Source organism: Myodes glareolus, chromosome 7 (genome assembly GCF_982192425.1).
Source record: "Myodes glareolus chromosome 7, mMyoGla1.1, whole genome shotgun sequence".
Classification (NCBI taxonomy): domain Eukaryota; kingdom Metazoa; phylum Chordata; class Mammalia; order Rodentia; family Cricetidae; genus Myodes; species Myodes glareolus.
Genome location: NC_142032.1, coordinates 17,893,841 through 17,915,288, shown reverse-complemented (window position 1 = coordinate 17,915,288; position 21,448 = coordinate 17,893,841). Strand labels below are relative to the sequence as shown.

At 37.7% G+C, this 21,448-nt stretch overlaps 1 protein-coding gene and 1 pseudogene across 2 annotated transcripts in view; one reads left to right on the top strand and one right to left on the bottom strand.

Moving 5' to 3' along the window:
• The window catches only part of Erlin1 (ER lipid raft associated 1), a 46,850-nt gene that overhangs the window by 3,562 nt on the left and 21,840 nt on the right, over positions 1–21,448 (bottom strand). For both annotated transcript variants that reach the window (XM_048439188.3, XM_048439187.3), the window contains 6 exons: positions 20,415–20,540; positions 18,050–18,123; positions 13,594–13,652; positions 10,702–10,793; positions 3,844–3,933; positions 2,453–2,532 (listed from right to left, as the gene is read on the bottom strand). In XM_048439188.3, coding sequence (XP_048295145.1) covers positions 2,453–2,532; positions 3,844–3,933; positions 10,702–10,793; positions 13,594–13,652; positions 18,050–18,123; positions 20,415–20,540 — 521 coding nt within the window. The remainder of the gene's footprint in view (positions 1–2,452; positions 2,533–3,843; positions 3,934–10,701; positions 10,794–13,593; positions 13,653–18,049; positions 18,124–20,414; positions 20,541–21,448) is intronic.
• Positions 351–968, top strand: LOC125403556 (zinc finger matrin-type protein 2 pseudogene; annotated as a pseudogene).

Sequence of the window (21,448 nt, the reverse complement as noted above, 5' to 3'; positions counted from 1 at the left end):
CCCTTGGAAGAGCAGCAAGCACTCTTGGACACTGAGCCATTTCTTCAACCCCAGTAAGAAGGTCCTGATGCTTCTCTCTGGCCAAATTCTTCTACTGTCAATTTGAACTCTTAGAGGTATGAATTTCTCATCTTGCTTTTATCTTGACAAAATTCCATTCTGTTTCTTCTGATATCTGTTTCTAAATTTATACTGGTTTCCAAAGTTCTGACAATTTACATTCTACCAACCTATTATTTCTTCTAATTTATGTCTTTCCTTTCTAAATTGATTTTTATCCTTCAAATTGCAGGATCTATTTAGCAATCTCAATATCACATGAAGAGGCATTAAAACAACAAGTACTATAGGTGCGACGCAGGAAGGGCCAGGGATTCAAATGTACCATAATACACCAGACCATCTTCAACATGAAAAGTATTTTGTACTTCACTGGGAAGATGGTGCTAGGCAGCAGGACAGAAAAGTGAGCAAAGATGAATATAAGAAGCTCTCGGAGAAGAGAATGACAGGAGAGAGAAAAAAGGATGGAAACCCAGTGCTGCGACTCAAATGGGAGCTTCTGTGGCATAGGGACTACAAGGTGAACTTGAAGTCTGAGCTTGGGAAGGCAACTGTCATTACCAAGACAACCCCACATTCTGAAATGGGAGGCTACTAATATGCAATGCCTAGGGCTGTGTGGTGAAGTACTCCATCAATTTCCTGGATCACAGTTATGGAAAGAGACATCAACAAAACCTGGGTATGACTGTGTGTGTGGATCAGGTGAAGAACGTTCTCTGGTCAACAAGATAGAAGAGAAGCGGAAAGACTATGATTTTGAGAAAAGGATGGAGGAACTTAGACAAAAGGGGGAAAAGTCCAAAACACACAAGAAAGAGCAACAAAAGAAGAAAAGGAGGGCTGAGGAGGACTTGACATTTGAGGAGGAGGAGGATGATGAGATGGCAGCTGTGAGTTACTGAGGCGTTCTCTTTGGCCTATACTGGACCTGAGTATGTGCTAAGGTGAGGGGGGGAGGAGAGGTGTCACTTCTTTTTTTAGGTACCTGAGAAAGTCCTTAAGAGTGTTAATGGGCAGGGCTAGAGGGTGAGTGTTTGTGGTTTCCCTCTGTTGGGAGAGGGCACAGGATGTTGAGGTGATGCTGTGGCATATTTTGTCAGCCTTAGTATGTTACTGGAGTCACAGAATCTCTGCTCATCTGTGTTCCAAAGACCTCCCTCTTTGAGGTTGCTTTACCCAAATTCCCCTCCATCTTTCCCTCTTCATCTATCCAACCTCTTGGCTGAACATTCTCCTTTTTCCTGTGTTGCTTTTCTTTTCATCTTTATTCTTGTTCAGCTTGCAACAGAAGGGTTATCTGGGTCTCTAGTACACAAGTGCTGGTGTATGCTTGCCCAGCTCTTCCTCCCGTCCTGCCCAGCAGTTCTCTAGCCACCTGTGCATGCATGTGACTTCTGCCTGGGTCGACGTGGGTGTGGGTATGTGTGCATGATTTGTCACAAAGAGGAGACCTGAGATAGAATCTCAAAGCACTGCTGTCCTGGGGCCTAATGATCTTGGGTTCTCAGTGCATGTACCAGGAAATTAAATAGGATGAGTGTTTGGAGTGGCTTGCATCTGTTGAATTTTAAACCTTGTTTCTTCTGTTTTACTTCACTGAAGATTTCTGTTTTTGTCTTCCTTGGAAATAGATTGTTCTTGTTTGATGCAAAAAAAAGAATGAAAACAACAAAACAACCCTAAAACCAACCAAACTGACTCACTCTGGAAGACCCTGGTTCTCACTGTTCAACATATACAATACATGACACTGACTAGGAAAAAAAAGAAAAAGTATCTCGCCCCCAAACTGCAAGTGTGTCTCTGATGGGAAACCCTCTTCTAAGTTCAGTTTCTTTTTTAAAAAAATATTTATTTATTATGTATACAATATTCTTTCTGTGTGCATGCCTGCAGGTCAGAAGAGGGTACCAGACCTTATTACAGATGGTTGTGAGCCACCATGTGGTTGCTGGGAATTGAACTCAGGACCTTTGGAAGAGCAGGCAATGCTCTTAACCGCTGAGCCATCTCTCCAGTCCCCTAAGTTCAGTTTCTATCCTGAAAAGCTACCTATTAGGAAAGCTAGCTTAAATGAGTTTCCCTCTTTCCCTGTCGTTCTCTCAAAAGATCTTCAACTTTTCAGAGCCCCTACTTACAGTACAAATGAACAGTTTTGTGACATTTGACCTGTGCTTATGCATCTGCTTATCTTTATTCCAGCTCGTTACTTTTATAAATTCCCCACCCCCAACCAATGGGTAAATGCGTCATGCTAAATAACTGGTTGATGATGGGCTGGCCATTACCTTTTTCTGACACTGACTACAATTACTTCTATTGCATTAGAGCCCAAGAAAAGCGAATGTAAACCAGTCACTGGGGAAGAGGCATGCGAGGCAGTCACCTTGTTTGAGGTGGCGTATTTGTGCGCAGCATAATACTCAGCATCTGCTTTCGCCTTCTCTCGGGCCAGGAATGCAGCATCTAGCAAATAAGAGTCATGACAAGCTTGAAACAAAGCAAACTGCCACTCTACTTCCTTATCTGGGTAAGAGTACCTTTTATACTGCTTAATATTTCAATTGTTGGTCTTACTTTAAGTTATAATATTAACAATTTTCAAAATCTCAATCCTCAGGACAGCTCCTTTTCAAGGAGAATATGCTCATCATTGTTAAACAACTTTTTGAGTTCACTCATTTTCTACTCTAAGTGGCTGCTTTTTCTTCTATCTCCCTCCAACTTCCCATCACTCAAAGCCTTAGCCTCCATTCAGGCAGGGTTCAGGCAAAATAACCACATCTAAACATAAAAGCTCCACTCTATTTATTGCATTATTTGCATCCTCACCAAATTTAATCTGAAATAAGTTAGTACAGAGAGATAAACAGTTGTATAGAAGTATCCTCAAGACTGTGATCTGTCAAAGAGCATCAACATCAGCATATGCAAGGCTCTGGGTTTAATAGCAAACACATCACTATGTGATTACACAGTTTCAGATTTTCAATTACAAAGGGATCATATCTTTTCCCCAAGCTAATTTGTTGTTATTACTGTTGACATGTGACAAACTGGTGGTGGTTAAGTTTACTATTTTGAACATTAAAAAATTATTTTAAATTGTGTGTGTGTGTGTGTGTGTGTGTGTGTGTGTCCATGAGAACAGTGCCTCTAGAGGCCAGAAGAAGGCATTTGATCTCTTGGAGCTGCAGTTACACACAATTGAGGACTACCTGACATGGGTGCATCTGCAAAATTAGTATGTGTCTTTAACCAATGAGCTATCTCCCCTGCCCTTACCTTGCACATTTTAATTTTTTTTCATTTTATTTTATGTATATGGTATTTTATCTGCATGTATCTCTGTGTATACAAGAAGGTGTTGGATCACCCTGGAACTGAAACTTTAAATAGTTGTGAGCTACCATGTAGGTCTGGGGATTGAACCTGATCCTCTGGAAGAACAGTCAGTGCTCTTAATCACTGAGCCATCTCTCCAGATCATTGTTTGATTCCTCAAAAAATGTTGAGGAATTCTTATACTTCATTAGAGACTAAAGTGAGAGTTTTAGTCTCCATTGTAAGAAAGGAAATGAAAGGTTGAACTATTAGAATCACAGCCTAAAGAAGGAGCAAGATTATAAAGTGTTTTGTTTGTTTGTTTGTTGTCTAGTGTATCAGGCTAGCTACTTCTTCCAGACCAGAATACCCTATGGCTTTCCCCCACAAGACAATAAAGAACTGGTCCTGAGGCAGAGAGGCAGTCCAGGACACTCAGAACTTCAGCCTTACCTTCAATCTCAGAAATGCGTTTTTCAGTTTCTTTCTCCATCACCTTTTGTTGAAACCGAATTTTTGCCACTTGTGCAATCTTCTCTGCCTCTATAACATAACAAAGAAACATATTCAGAATCAGTAGTACATGGTCTAACATTAATTACATGTGCCTTTATGGCTAATAGTTTCCGTTCTAAAAATAATTTTAGTTATCTGTTCTAGAAATAACTCAAGAGAGGAGGAATTCCTTTCTTTCTCTAATGTCTTATGTAGGTAGTGCAAGTTTTGTGGGAAGGTTACAAAAGGTTAACAATTTCAGTCTTCCATGAGACTATAAAGCAATGGTTCACAAACTAATGGTAAAAAAATGGTACAAAAATGGAGCAATACAAACTCATGGCAACATAGAACAACCATATAAAGCGGCATGAGAAAATCAGGATAATGGGAATTAAACCAAGAAGACATTTTGTAGGAAATAATGGACATGAGCTGGTAGGGATAAGCCAGAAAACACAATAAAAGATACATAAATATAAATGAAAAAATTACAGAGAATACAGAGCCAGACAACAAGAGAAAATAAAGCCTGTGTTGTAAGTGACAGGCTAAACAGTCGAGTTTTAACATATTCTAGGATCTAGTATTAAGTTTCCATCAAGAATATGACATAAGGAAAATAGTATCAAAGAATGAATAGTCTTACTGATGTAAAGATAAGGCAGAAATTAGTCACTTAAGGAAACAAGTGTTCACAGTGATCATAGCAGCTGCCATACCCAAGTACACACAAGAAAACTAAATACTTTTAGTAAACCTTTGTCCAAACCGAAGTCCCCAGGACCAAACACGAAAGACTAATTACACTTGAAATTCTATCACTGTAATTCTTTAAAAAACACTTCCAATTTTCCTTTCAGCCAAAGATGATGAGGACATGTGATTCTCTATGGTCACAGGTTTCTCATCTGAAGATTCAACCAAACACAGACTGAACATACTCAGAAATTTTTAAAAATGTGTTTACTGAACATGAACATTATTTTCTTGTCACCATTCCCTAATGATGGCAACTATTTACATAGTACTTTAATTTTAACAGGTATAAGCAACCTAGATATGACGTAAAGAATATGACAGAATGTACCTAAGTTAGATGACACACATTTCATTTTCTTAAACACCTGTAGACCATGGTGTGGAACCCCAAAGTTTCCAAGAAATACTTTAACATATTTTATCTCTAGCTTCTGGCGAAGAACATGTAATAGAGAGAAAAATTCCAAATAGTTTCATTTTTTTTCAGGAGGCAGTATTTTTTAAAATTATCCCAGATCTGTATTACACTAACTTAAAAAAAAACAACAACAACAACAACAAAAACCCTACGGGCTGGGCATTTAACGATAAGCATAAGCTTAAGACACACTACTTTCCATTTCATGGAAAGAAACCAAGGGAAAGTATGACCAGACTTGGAGCTCCAGAAAAGTAGGAGTAGACAAATGAGAAAATTCCTTTAAGTAACACCTTAAACTGTTACACAATACATAACAAATCTGTCTTTAAATGCACAGCAAGTTTATAAGACAGAATGAAAGTCTTCAAGAGGCACAGCTACAGAAGAGCTGAGGGTGCACGGCAGCAGCTCTGGGCGGTTACTCACCACAGAGAGAGAAGCACTGGGCAATGCTCCACACAGGACTAGACATGGCCTTGCACATCCCAACTCTCTCGAATAAAGGCTTCAACTCGAGAGAAACGAGCACTAAAGAACTCTACCTGCTAGCCTCATGAGAGCTGGAGAACTGAACAGAGTTACCTTAAAAGCAAGAGGATTTTAAAAGCAGAAGAATGACTACCCCCCCCCCAATAATAATAATAACTGGTTTGGTGGCAAGTTTGTAATCACATTCAAGAGGCCAAATAAAAAAGTATCAGTATTGTCAATATGATAAGAAAAAATAAATTTAGTTTGTTACAGATCTGTAGGCTCAAGCTCCATCGAGGATGAAATGAGAGCACTTTTGACCAAGGAAGACTAAACAAGCTTAGCCTTCACCAGGAAAACAAAACAAGAAGATAACAAGTAGCAGGGAAAAGTAAACCATCTGAAGCAGAGGAAAAGGTTACACTTTCAAATCGAATGAAATGTTGACTATAGAAGTCATTAGTACTGAGGAGGGTAAGCAAGGATAAAAACAACATGAAAACAGATGACAGAGCAACAGCAGCAGGTGAGACTGGAGAACAGGGGTGAGAACTGAAGCATCTCCAAGTATTTTTCCAGAAGAGGATGGAGAATATTATTTACTTTAGATTTTACTGACTCAGATAAACTTAACATTTCACGAGTGATGACTAGTTGTACATTCCAGAAACAGAATGTAAACCTTAGAGTCAAGTAAAAGAAAAAAATGAATAAAGACAACTCACAATGGAAAAAGAAGTAGAGGGAAAAAAATGTGTGGTAAATTGCATATAATTGAGGGATAACATACAAATCTAAATACAGTAGCAACTATAGTAAATATAAAAGGACTAAAACTCACCAGATAAAAGACAGATTCTCACATTGGATAAGATAACAAAATCCAGCTATATGCTGTTTATAAGAGACATACCTAAAACATAATGACATAGAAGAGTTGAAAGTAAAAGAACGGGAAGATACACCAAGAAATAGCCATGAGAAATCCAACATAGCTGTGTTATCATCAGACAGCGTAAGTCTTATGCCACACAATATGTTTAGGGATAAAGAATGCTATTATAAACCAGTAGGAAATCTCCAGAGAAATTAACGATCCTGAATTTAAATGGCCTTCATGAGAGAGACTCAAAATAAAGAAAAAATTTAAGTCATTTTTAAGAAATTTTAACACAATGTTATCAGTAAACTGATAGTACCAGAAGACAAAAATGAGAAGGACATAGAAGATGAAATCAATCGCCATAGAAACCTGCATCCAACAAATGGGGACTATATAGTCAGCCCTTTCTAAGACAACTAGGGCATTTACAGAAAAAGGCTGCAGAGCAAATTTCAACACACAACTCAATCATCCATACAATAGATGTTATCCTTTGTGACACTGAAAATCAATAAAATGGTCAACTCTCAAAACTCACTGAACCCAAAACTAAAAAAGCAATACATATAACTCATAGATTAATGATGAAATTATAATGAAAATATCTTAAAGAAAATTGAATACATATAAGCAAAAGAACCACCACCAAAACCCCCAAGACCAAAGCAGTACTCGGAAGGAAATTCATTCTCCTACATCCTTCCACTAAAAACAAAGAAACAAAAAACAAAAAGAGAAAAGGAAAAAACTGAAAGTCAATGAATTAAGCATCTAAAGTTAGACTTTTTTTTTTATAAAAGAACCAATGAGTAAGTTTAAAGTATGCAGGAAAAGGAACTAACAAAAATTCACAGAGATAACTGGAAAGAAAGCATAAATCAAGTCAAAACTAAAAAGCAATTCTATGAAAAATAAATAAGATCAAAACTGATCCAACAAAAAGGAATGTACAACCAAAAAACATAAAGGAAGGTAGACTATAGCAGATGTGTTCAAAGCTAAGGTGAATTCTGTAAATCCATTTCCCCATTTGACATATTATACGAATAAGACAATTTTCAACAAAAATAAAATTTCTAAACCTTAAAAGGAAATGAATAATGAAATAAATATATGTAATAGAGAAATGAAATTAGGTTGGATGTTACCAAAGTACAAACAAGTAGCACAAACCATATTAAAGCAAAATGATTTATGGGTTCCATGAAACCCATGAAAAGAAACAATATATATCATATACAAAATGTCCCAGGAAATAAGCGCTCTTCAGGGCATCCTGAAGTTGGAAGAAACAAAGCACACAACAGAACACAAACTTCTAACCTCAAACAAAATACAGAAGAGCAAACGCGATAAGAGTTTATAAGAAAAGAAAACTGTAAGTAATCTCACTTGTAAAAATTTGTAAAAAATTATCAGCAAACCTTACAAGAGATTATGGTGAACCTTCCATATCATGACTGTTAATAGAGCAACAAGAAAATCCAGTAATATAACATCTAACAATAGAATCCACCATATTAGTAACTTGAAAATCATATGTTCAATTCAATACACACACACACACCAAAAAAAACCCAAACAAACAAACTTAGTTTTAACAGTAACATCTCTTTCTCTCTCTCTCTCTCTCTCTCTCTCTCTCTCTCTCTCTCTCTCTCTCTCTCTCTCTCTCTCTTTGGTTTGCAGAGGGTTTCTGTAGCTTTGGAGCCTATTCTGGAACTCACTTTGTAGGCCAGGTTGGCCTTAAACTCATATAGATCCACCTGCCTCTGCCTCCCAAGTGCTGGGATTAAATGCTTGCGCCACCACCACCAGGCTTTAACAATAATTCTTAATAAGGGCTTTTGGCAAGCAAAGAACAAACAGAAGAAAACTTCATTGAATAGTAAATGTTAGGACAGCAACTGATGCTGGAACTATTTAGAGATAAAACCAAAGTGCCTGCTCCTGTGTATGCTGTATAAAAAGCCATAGCTTAGAGCAGCGAGACAAGAAGAAATGAAGGGTGTGATGTTTATATACAGAAGAAAACAGAGTTATTGGTATCTAAAGACAACATGATTAATCACAGGGAAAGCAAAAACACTGTTAAGAATACTAGCATTTTCAACAAGGCTGCTAACTAAAAACCAATAACATATCTACCAAAAAAAAAAATTAGAGCTAGAAAAGTGCCTTTGTAAAAGACTCTACTTATTACAGGAACAATAAACTTTAAAAAGCTATCCAGCAATGAATTGCTTTTTTTTTCCCCCTTTGAGTTAGGGTTTTTCTGTGTAGCCCTGTCTGTCCTGAAAGTCGTTTTGTAGACCAGGCTGGCCACAAACTCAGAGCATCTGCCTGCCTCTGCCTCCTGAGTGCTGGGACTAAAGGAGCATGCCCCCACACTCAGCACCAAGGAATAAATTTCTAATAAATTTCAGAGACTTTAAGAATATTATACCCCTCCCCGCTTTTCCAGCTTTCATATGTATGTGGGCACATGTGTGTGAGAAAACATGAAAGTGGGTGCACAGGCACGTGGAGGCTGAGGCTGAATCAGTGGTTATCTTTGGTGACGCTTCCATTTGTTAAGGCAGGGTCCCTAAATGAACCTAGAGCTTGTCTATAAAGCTAGTCTTGCTAGCCAGCCTGCTCTGAGATTTCCCTACCTTATGAGACTGGGATTAAAAGTGATCCACAGAGCCCACTCTAGATTTTCATGTGTTTCTGGTATTCAAAATTGTAGTCTTCAAGCTTACATTTTACACCCTGAGTCATTTCCCTAATCCTAAATTATGGTACTTTTAAAAAGACATTTCTCATAAATAGAAAGACGGGATTTGTAAGACTCAGTATCAAATATTTCCATTCTCTCCAAATCAGTGTATATTCAATGTAATTCAAACAAAAATCCTAACAGAGTATTTTAGGGAATTGAGCTGGTCCTTACAGTTTCATAGCTGAATACAGGGGCTAGTTAGTCCAGGCTAACTTCAGGGATAGTTAATAATAGTCAACAATTACAACCAACAGGAACAGCTAAGGAAAAAAGTAACAGGGACACTTCAGAATGAGGAGTTAAAACAGAGATCTTAGGATAAAAACTAATTACATGTAATATCTTACTGTATAACATAAATGACATTCAAAAAGAGGAAATAATGAATTAATCAATAATCTTGATTGCCATTTGGAAAAAGTAAAGCCAAATCTCTATCACATTAAACATTAATATAAATCCCTTATGGATTAAAGGTTCATACACAAAAAACCCCAGAAATTTAAATATTTTGAATAAAATTGGTACCTGTGGAGGCAAATGAACTTGTAAACAAGATAAGGCAGAAACCACTTGATTTTTTGATGAACTAGACTATGTGAAAATCAAATTTATATAACTCAAAGATATTTCGGTTCAAAGATATTAAAATTGAAAATATGTGTTATACTATCTATCACTAAACTGACAAAATAAATGTTTGAAGTATGGTAACTCCAAGAGGTGATGAGGACATAGAGAAAGGAGAATTCAATACAGCAGTACAGAAACCAGAATACAATGCTGAAGCCAGACAAGATGGAGGAACCAGGGAGAGAATAGTTTGGCAGCAAGAGCAACCTGAACATATGCATACACTGTGACTCAGCAATTCTGCTCTGAGGAATGTTCTCTACAACAACCTACCCCAAAGTACCTTTCTCCCTTGACTTTCAATCTAGTAGGAGCCAATAGATTACAAACTACAACAAAAATGAATTACTAGAAAAGCAAAATTTAAAACATAACAAAATTATAAGCTCTAAATTTATTAGATTTGACATTTAAAAAATTAAGTGTGTGAAGATGCTTTAAGATCTTCTTAAATTCTCTCAGTAGTTGGCCTGTTTCATGTGGTTCAGGAAAATAAGCTGGAGACAGCAACAGTCCTATTCCCCCATGCTGAACCACACTACTCTGGGAAAACTCCGGCATGTGTGCAGAGACACTGAAAAGGACAGCCACACAGCATGCTATAGTAATATAAACTAGAAAGTAACTCTTCAGCAGTTCACCAGAATGAATTATGCTACAAACTGAAAATTAAGTGGGCTATACTTCATCACCTACTGGCTTTCCTTACTTTTAAAGGTTTAAGGACATCTGGATATACAAAGAAGTTTCTAGAATTCTCCACTACACATAATGCTGTCTTGAATGCCCTCATTATCAAACAAGAAATTGATTAAAAAAAAAAAAAGGACAAAGTCACAGCACCTATAGTCAGAGACATTCATCACAAATAAATCCATATACCTATAACTGCCCTTTTCCTCTCCGTCTCAGCTTCTTTCTCAACAACCTTCTGTTTCTGTGCAGCTATAAGAAGTTTTGTCTTTTCTGCTTCCCTGCAAAGTAAAGCATACAAATCAGAAAAGGTTCTGCCTTTCCCTTCCCTCCCTCTTCCCTCTTTCTGGTTCTGGGGATAAAGCACAGTAACATGCAGGTTTGAAAGTGTATTTCAAACTTCTCACATGTGACCCTTCTGAATAGGGACAGAGAGGGGAGAGAAGGAGGAAAAAGGAAAAGACAGGAGGGGCAGTGAGAGATGGAAGGAGGGAAGGAGAGAACCCATATAACTCATTTATTTGTAGAAACATTCATATCTAAAGTTTAAGATATCCTGATCCTTGAATAAACATCATTTCTATTAGCAGCTCAGATTTATAACCTACCTCCCAGCTTGATATTTTATGCTTTATACTCTTAAAGTACAGCTCTAAATGAAACAGGAGAAATAGAACTCTGCACAACAGAAGACAGACTAGAAACACAAAGAAGTCAGGTTACACTACAGAGAAGTACTACTGTTCCCTTGGACACTTGCTATATTCTCTGATTGTGTGTGAGTGTATATGTGCACTCACATGCATGTGTGTGCCCTGAGGACTGAATTCAGTCTTGTTTATGTCAGGCAAACAAGCATTCTGCCACAGTCACATCCCTGGCCCTCATCTAGTGTGTTCGTGGTTTTGTAATTATTTTAATTTAGCATCATCTCTTATTTCTTCCCAACAACCAAAATTTCTAAAGTTGTTTGTTTCTTCTTTTCATATATACTCTATGAGAATATTGCTGTTTCAAATATTATAAGTATCATCAGAAAGAGATCCTCTAAAACACTTATAAACTAATCTTGTGTCAGGTAAGTAACTTCTTTCTAATCAATTCTAGAGACATAAAAAAAGAAAGATACCAGCCAGGCAGTAGTGGTGCACACCTTTAATCCCAGCACTTGAGAGGCAGAGGCAGGTCGATCTCTGTAAGTTCAAGGCCAGCCTGGTCTACAGACTGACCAGGACAGGCTCCAAAGCTGCACAGAGAACCCGTCTCAAGAAACCAAAAAGTAAAAAAAGAAAAAGAAAAAAAAAGGGAAGATACTCAGAAATCAACTCAGACTCAGGTAAGACATCCCTACAGGCAATGTGTAAAGACCTAGATTTGATTATCACAAAAACAAAACAAAAAACCCTAAGTTTTATACCAAATAGGTATACACTCGTTTTTTAAAAAAATACCTTTAAAAATATGTATGGGTGTTTTGTCTGCTTTGCTTTCTTGTCTGTGTACCAAGTGTTTGCAGTGCCCATAGAGGCCTGAAGAGGGCACTAGATCCCCTAGGACTGGAGTCAGAGACAGTGGTGAACCACCATGTGAGTGCTGGGAATTGAACCTGGGGCCTCTAGAGGGGCAGTCAGTGCTCTTAACAGCTGAGTCATCTATTCAGCCCCAAGGTTCTCTTCTTACCATTATAATAAGGTAACAAAAGGGGCATTCTTTTCAACACTGTTTAATTAATATTTCATTCAAGGCTCCATTCATAATGGTCTGTCAGATACTTTAGGCCTTAGTCAAAGTTGGTTGCCCCAACATTGCAAATGAGACTTTAGGTGACTGCCCAGGTGCTGGTTATCTCTGTCATTTCTTGCAACTTTTGGAAGTTGCTTGATTGCACTTCCTGTTTACTCAGATAATATTATTTCTCTTCTCAGGTCTTTGATGGGATTGAAGACTAGATAGTCATAGTTACTTTCCTCTCATTTCTAATATAAGACTTAGACTCCTTAGGATAGAATAACTATTGAAATATTAAGCATGTGTTTCTTGTTTGATGTTGTTCATGCTGGTTGTAATTAATTTTTATGTATGTTTTTGCCTATTCTTTTTTCTGGACAGTACTTGGTGTTTGGGTTAAGGCTTCACCCCAGCCCCTGGCATCCATATATCCAAAGAGTCTGGGATGTTTAGCTGGAAGCGTCACCCCAGCCCCTGGCCTCCATATACCCAAAGAGTCTGGAACGTTTGGGTAGAAAATTCCATCCCAAGCCCCCTTCCTTGGGAGTTGCCTCAGTCCAGACTCTACCCCCAAGAAAACCAGCCAAACAATGACTCCTCTTCAGAGATGCTCGAGACCACACCCACAGGGTATTTAAACAGCAACCCAGAGAACAAACACATGGTTTTCTGGTCTTCCTTCCCTGTTTCCTCTCTGGGGACTGAAATGCCACCCGGGAAAGCTGGTATCCATTAAACCTGGGTTTTTTCTAATTCAGTTTGATTTAGTCTGATTCGGATTATTGTATCGGCAGAGAGGTTTATTGGGCTGCAAAAAACTTTTCATTTGGTATTTGTTCTTATTGTATATAAAATAGAAAAGGAGGAAGTGTTGTAGGAAGGAACTCCTTCAACCAATAGTCTTTAAGATACTGGCCCACTTTGGGCGTGGTCTTATGTACTATAACTGCAGAAGAAAAGCATGTGCGGCCCTTTTTTTCTGGATTTGGCTCCAGTACTGGTACACACAGAAGACTGCGGATTGCTTCCCTTACTGTGAGTTTAGCCCCAAATAAATAAACCTTTGTTATACTCCATTCCAGACTATTGTGCAACTCTGATAATACTACAATTAATCATTTCACAGCAAACTGCATCTTTGAGTACTGTTCTGGAAATGCCCATACATAAAGAGAAACCTAGTAAGTATTTGCTGGGCATTAAGATACAAAAGGTAACGTGACTAACATACAGAAAACAGCTATTCATCCAATCTCAGACTGAGCATTTTCCTTTCACATTTTCCCTAGACTGCTATATTAATATGCAAATATCTCTAAAGAGAAATAATAGGAGTCCATGAATGTTACTCACATTAATTCAAAATTTCTTCTTATGGCTTCTGGGATTTTGGGTTTTGTAACACGCACAGCCTAAAAAAAGAAAAAGAAAAAAAAAAGGTAAGTCAAAATATATATATATGAAAAATAGTCTTTAAACCAGGTATGGTAGCACACACACATCATCCAAGATGAAAACAAGAGGATCAAGAGGATATTCTAGCTCATATTGGGCTACACAGGCAGACCTACCAAAAAACCACAACTCCCAACAGAGGCAGCACAAAAGTCTTTAACCATGCCTCCTAAAGATGAGCTCCTCAGATGAGCCTAGAGTAAATAACAATTGTAACACAGCTCCCCACTAATTTACATAGGGATCCCACTAGCAAATCTACTTTGTATGCTGTCACACCAGTTTACTTAAATAGGGTCTAACCTCAAGAGAAAGCCACCTTACTCATGGAGGAAATAAACCAGTTAAGTTTTCCTTAGAAGACAGTTTACAAAGCTCTGTAGTTGGATAATTTTGCTTTCCATTTCAAACTTGCAAACCAAAGAAAGAGAAGTCAGTCAAAGGAATAAGGCTGAGGGGTAAATTACATTAAGAGCATGTGAAAAATTCAAGTCAGTGTATACAACTAAATACCATGTCCAGCAAGAAAATGATTACTGCCGAAAGTTGTAATGTGTTGGTGCTAGGTGTAAATGTAGCCCAAAGCTGTAGGACAGCAGTTCTCAACCTGGCTGTGATGTCTTTAAGGGTTACCTATCAGATATCCTGCATGTGAGATATTTGTGATTCATAACAGTAGCAACATTATGAAGTAGCAATGAAATAATATTATGGTTGGGGTCACCACAGCATGAGGAACTATACTAAGGGTTGCAGCAGTTGAGAACATGGCTGTAGTATAATAAATGGCAACGGAAAGCTGGCACTCTTTCTTTCTAGAGTCTCACTTAGAACAAAGTTTCCCTGTATTTGTAGACATTCTTTATTGTTGTTCTAATCAAAGTGAACTTTGGCATAATTCGAGTATCTACTTGGAATGTAGTCCTTTAGAAGGCTGACTTTCCTACACTAAGAACTTATCTCTGGAAGCTTTTGTATTTACTAACTAAACATCCTGCACCTGCCACTGATAATGTACGCACATAAGTCAACTGGCTAAATGTTTAAGTAACAGAGCATTTAAGCACATGAATCTAATTTTTTTTAATTTCAAAACTTTCATTTTTTAAAAAAAGTTTTTACATTTCTTGCTGAGTCATTTCACCAGTCCATAACTTTCAACAATTCTTTCTTTCCCAATTCACTCAGGGTTAATTTTTTATCTCTTGTCTACAGTAAAACATCAACAAAACTCTATCAGTCTCTAAGCTGGTGGTACAGACCAAGTAAAGACTATTTTAAAAGACTACGAAAAAATTCATAAGCATTTGCTTACTTTATAAAATGGAGGAATTCTCTACTGTTGTAGAAAAAAATCATAAAGGGATTTCTGTCCCTAGGAAATAGCATCCTGGGTTGGATCCCCAATAAAAACAGAAACAGCATTAGTCACACTTTTGATGACCTAAAAAACCTCCATCTATGAGGGCTGGAGAGATGCTCAATAGTTAAGAGATCGAGAGGACCCAGGTTTGATTCACATGAAGACTCAAAACTGGCTAGGAACTTTGGTCCCAGGGCATCCAGAAGTCTTCCTTGTGGTACAGAGACATACATGCTGGCAAAACATCCGAATACATAAATAATTTCTTAATTATAAAAACAAACAAACAACTTTACACAGCTCTAGAAGAAAACCACTTATTTCCTCATTTAAAAACAAAACTAAAGGGGCTGGAGAGATGGCTCAGAGGTTAAGAACACTGGCTGCTCTTTCAGAGGACTGAGGTTCAGTTCCCAGCACCCACACAGCAGCTCACAACTGTCTGTATATAACTCCAGTTCCTGGTGATCTGATGTCCTCACACCAATGCACATAAAAGTTATACTTAAGAAACAAACAAACAAACAAATCCTAAAATATCAAACAAACAATACTTCTCTTCTTTGCTCAACTGTCACCACTTACTGGTAGAAACCTCTCAAAAAGAACAGGATAAAGGTAAGCAACTTCTTCATTCTGTCTGTGAAAACTCCCAAGTTCCCTACTTTTATAATTGGGACACAGAAATTACCAATTTCTGGGCCATATTTCCAAGCATTGCAAAAATATCAACCCAAGAACCTTATGAAAGTTGGCAGTGGCTTTCAAAGAACAAGCACGGAATACTTTGTAACCTGTAAGTTTATAATCATCATGTAAAAAGTGATAAACTCCCAGACTACTGGCTGAAGGTTGGTGGATGTATCCTCTCTAACCTAAAGGCAGAGGTGGAGAAAATCAAGTATTTGACCGCTCCTGTCTCTGGAGAAGTGCAGATATTTTGAGTTAAGTCACATCTGCCTTGGTGGAATCCTCGTTTTATTCTTGCTGAGAGGGCTCAGAGAGATGATCTAAGGCAGTGGTCCTCAACCTGTGGGTTGAGACCCTTTTGGGGTTGCATATCAAATACTTACATTACTATTCATAACAGTAGCAAAATTACAGTTATGAAGTAGCAACAAAACCGGGAAATTTTTCAATGACTGCATGATTGTCAAACACTTTAGCATCAGCTCCTCAAAAATGACCTTAGAGATCCATGTCCCTCAGAGCAGAAGCCACAGCTCCCAGTGAATGGGCTTTTTGCCTGACTTCAGCTCACTGGCTTCAGAAAAATGTCTACATCCAAAGAACCACCAATATACCAATAATAGGGAAAGGGGAGCTATTACTACTTGGATGCCATACACCTTCTGAGAACAAGCGCTTCAGACAAGGCTATTATGGCTCTTATTCATCCAGGAAAACTGCACGTGAACCATTCCCAATCCTTCTCCTTACTGGAATTGGCTTGATGGGCCTGAACATAGGAATAGGTGAAAAGAACATCTTGTCTGGTGCACCTAGACAAATTTCCATGACCAGGATCAACAAAACCCTTTAAAGTCTGCAGACAGAAAAATGTTTTCCAGACTAGGCAAATGTAGGTAGCTAGTCTTTGGATGCTAAAGCAGAGCTCATAAGTCCATGATAGGGATCTTGACCAGAATGACAACCACCTTAACATTGTTCCTATCATGATTTAGGACTATGAGAATGAGAAGATCTGGTGCAGAGATGGCTAAAACAGTGTAATAGTTTCTTTCTTTTACAATAAATTCTATGAGCTTTGCAAATACAGTTTCTCAAACTTTTCAGTGAGATAATTTTACCTCTCATCCAAGGCCCATAGGCATATTACCCACTGTGATCTTGTTACTATGGAATGGCTGCTTCGGGGCTTATTGGGGAGAAAAATGGCATGCTAGGCCTCTCTTTAGACTGCCTGGGTTTACTTGGCTCTGCTGGTCTAAAAGGGGGAAATGCAGAGGCAGACAATGAACTAAGTCCTTTTTAGGTACCCATAGATCACCTAAACCCATAGCAAACTTGGTTGAGCCTGGTCTCAATATTTACAACATAATTCCTACATCTAAGGCTCATAGAATATTGCAGAAAAGGGGCAGAAAGACTGTAAGAGCCAGAGGACCAGGAAAATCTGCTGTGAGATCAAGAACAGTCCAGGGTATCCAGCATCTTCACTCTCAGTAAGAGAAGGAAATAAAAGGAATACAAACAAGAATACAAGAATTCACTGTAACTCTAGTTCCAAGGGATCTGATGCCCTCTCCCAGTCTCTGGGGACACCAGGCACAAACATGGTGTACAGATATACATGCAGAAAAAAACACCCATATACATTAAAACAAAGCACAGCAAATCAACTAATCAATAACTGGGGTGATGAACTGAGTAGAGTTCTCATGAGATATTCATCCAACAAATACAGAAAATACACTTTGACAAGGGTACCCACTCTCTTATACCTTTACTTAATAAAGTGCTCCAAGTCATACCTTTTTAAATTAATTTCTTAATTAATTCTTTATTAATGTTCCATTTTTTTTGTTTTGTTTTGTTTAGAGACAGCAGTCCTGGCTGTCCTAGAACTCATTCTGTAGACACTCTCATAGCAATCACTGTCCAATGGACAATTCATACCCTGTCACATTTATTTTGTCAAGAACTGTTGTTTAATTCTTACATTTGAGCTCCTTTTTCATGATGTTATTGAAGGCAAGGTGTACTTTCATACTGGTTAATAACCATTACTGTGTTTAAAAGGAACTCATATTTGGTAGAAATATGAATTTAGTTCTTCATAAGAGCTTTGAATTATCCTCCTAAAATTCACCAGAAAACACCACTCAGCACACTTCTCATTTCCACAGGGATGCAAGTCAAATTACCATAGTGATTTGATTAAGTAACTGCACAACCAATCACATGAAAGTATTCAACTGGAAGCTCTAAAAACTTCCCCAGAATGTCCCTAGGAATTCTGGAGCTTACCTGGATCGTGAGACCCGGGGCCATGACATTTAAGTCCTTCTGCAGTGCCTGCTTCAGGTTTTCATCTATTTGATCTGTTTTTCAAGTCAAGAACAACAATTCTCATGATATTCGGTTATTTTTAATTAACACCAGAACAGATTCCAGTCTTATTCTTTATCAGAGCTTAAACAACTGACAAATAAAATATATACTAAGTCTAAGTGAGATGAATACAAAGCATTTTTCTTCTTGAGAAATTACCTATTAAGGAAGAACTATGATAAACAGCCATTCTAAGTTTACCCCCAAGATGTTTATTCAGTAAGTTCAATTTAACTTTAGATCAATGTATTTATTGGATAACTTACATTTTTACTAGATTAATAATTATTGGCTAAAAGCAGTTATTGAATAAATGAAGGAGCTGGGTCTTTAGTTTCTTAGTGCATGCCTTATTCCTTTTATAGCTCAGATTGGTCTAAACTTACAATCCCCTTTGCTTTCTAGGTGCTGGGATTATAGATATGCCATATCTGAGCTCGATTCTCATAATGTAATTTTTTAAGTAAATCTTTATGCAAATAACTATATGTCTTTCCTGTTGATTGCCACCTTACGGATTAAATAAAGGTAAGTTACACCATAAAGAGCCTTAACTTTACTGATCTTACAATGGATGAACTTTTATCACCTCAAGGGTAGTTTCACCCTTATTAAAGCAACCAGTGAAGCGACAAATCAAGCACTGCAGCAGCTGTCAATCATCAAAAGCAAACAATTGGTTTAATTATATTTTATTTATTTTGTGTGTGGCTGGTTCTTTCCTTCCAATATGCAGAGCCTGGAGACTGAACTGAGGTCATCAAGTTTCATTGCAAGACCCTTTACTCACTAAGCCATCTTGTCAGCCCCTAGTTGGTAAACTTTAAATTGATTAACTATTCCCATACCTTACTCTGAGAAATAAACTAAGAATTCCAGGAAGGAGAGGTGAACACTAAAAGTGACAAACCCAATTCGCTGGTCAGAGATAATTTCATTATCTCAAGTGAAAACTTTTACAGAAGAAAGGTAACATAGCAGGCCTGGGACTGTAGCCTTTGGAGTCTAGATCTGGACAGGACTCCCAACACCATGCCAGAACTAGTAAAAGGTACCATACTGCCTGTTTATACAGTGTGGTTTGTGCTCAACACTAGTTTTCCTGAGGGAGCCTAGACGTTTGTTAAGTAGTTGGCAAAGGGTGTCTATATGATCAACCCCAGTGAAATCTGCTAGGTGCTAAGCGGCTAATGAGCTTGCCCAGCAGTCAATATTTCACATGTGTTTGTACCTTGTTACTAAGGGAAGTAAGCACACCCTAGGTGACTCCACTACCAGAGGATTCTACATGTGGTTTTCCTTTGACTTTATCATTATAACTTTTACTTTCGCTAGTTTTTATCTGTATCCTTTATATGAAATAATCATAGTTGTAAATACAACTGCATGCCAGGTCCTGCCTGTCCTCCTAACAAATCCTGAATTCCAAATGCATAGAAGTGGATCTTAAGAAACACCCCTGTCTTAGTGTCTATTGCTGTAATAAAACACCATGACCTAAAGCAACTTGAGAAGGAAAGGGTTTATTTCACCTCACTTAAAGCCTATCACTAAGGAAGTCCAAGGCAGGGTAAGAACCTGGAGCTCCAGAAGAACACTGTTTAGTGACTGGCTCAGTCTGCCTTTTATAAAGCACCCAGGACTATGAGCCCAGGAGTGGCACCATCCACATTGAGTTGTGCACTCCCACATCAATCATCAATCAAGAAAATACTCCACAGACTCACCCACAGGCCAATCTGGTGGGGACATTTTCTCAATGGAGGTTCTCTTTCCCAAATAACTCTAGTTCGTGTTAAGCTGATACACAACTAGCCAGCACACTCCCAAACATATACTTCTAAGCTTTAATAAAGTATAGTGAAAACAGAATATAGCATGTGAATAAAGATTTTCTAATTCCTACCAAGTTATATAAGAAATTATCATTAAAGTGGTGTGGTGGTTCAAGCCTTTAATCCCTGCACTTGAAAGGTAGAAGCAGGATAATTCCTGTAAGTTTGAGGTCAGTCTGGGCTATATAGTAAGACAGTATCTCAAAGAGAGACACAGAGACAGAGGAAGAGAGAGAGAGAGAGAGAGAGAGAGAGAGAGAGAGAGAGAGGAAAAAAGAAATTATTACTAACTAAAAACAAAGTATTTTAGAGATGCTTGCTCTATTAAAAATTCAGAGAAAGTGTTCAAATGGCCCACGGTTTACTAACATTACAGCATTAATATTTAAGTTAAAAAGATTCCTAATCATTGTCTACTTATATATTTAAAACAAATTAACACTTACCAAATAATTCTATGTAAACTTCTTGAAGTGTGTGGGCACTGCAAAACTGGTTCAGCTCATGGTGGATTTTATTGAAGATTAAAGTCTTATCATAATCTGCAGTGTAGTTCCTCACAATGTCAAACACTGAAGGAGAATACAACCCATGTTTGTTTCACTCAACAATGACCCAAGTATCTTGAATTCAGCAATAATAAAGTGATATATTATCCATAAGGAAAACTATCAACAAAATAGTAAAAACATAAAGCACAACTCACAGACCTTACACTTCTTGGGTTCAATTTAACACATTTTCTTACATTCACAACATTAACAGAAGATCAAATTCCATGCTAGAAAGGGACAGATTGTGGACACTAAGGAAGGAATGACAACAGTCAGATGTGCACTGGTGCAGCAGTGTGAAGAGGAACTGAGAAGTAGGAAAGTACAAGCAATTACTGTAAAGCAAAACTGTAGTTAAGAGATAAAGACTGACCAGGCGATACAGACTGCATATTCACCTGTACACTTCATCAAGTCTAGGAGATTACACAATATCTAACGCAATATAATTTGCCATATAAATAGTTACTATACTGTATAGTTTGGGGAAACGACAGGGGAAAAGTTCACCTTTTCCCCTGAGTATATTTGATATGTGCTTGGTTAAACCTGTGAACACAAAAGCCACAGATATGGAAGGCTGACTGAAGATGAAAAACCGCGAGAAAAATAATCTCTGAAAAATGTCATTCAAAACTACTTGACAATAATATACTTGCATCTTTTTATTCTGAAATCTTTCCACTATCTGTGTCTATACAAATAATGTGAAACTTAACATGATCCTATACTTCAATCATGTCTTCTCAAGTACAGTGAAAATACCCTTGGGGCAGAGGCTGCCATTTTCACTTTTTTAAAGCTCTTGCCAGCTTATTAACAAGGATGAGGACCAGACACTCAAAGCTTGCAATTAAATTCCTTGTGTGTATGCACATATAATGCAATGCACTTGAGTGTGTGTACACACACATTCACACACCCAC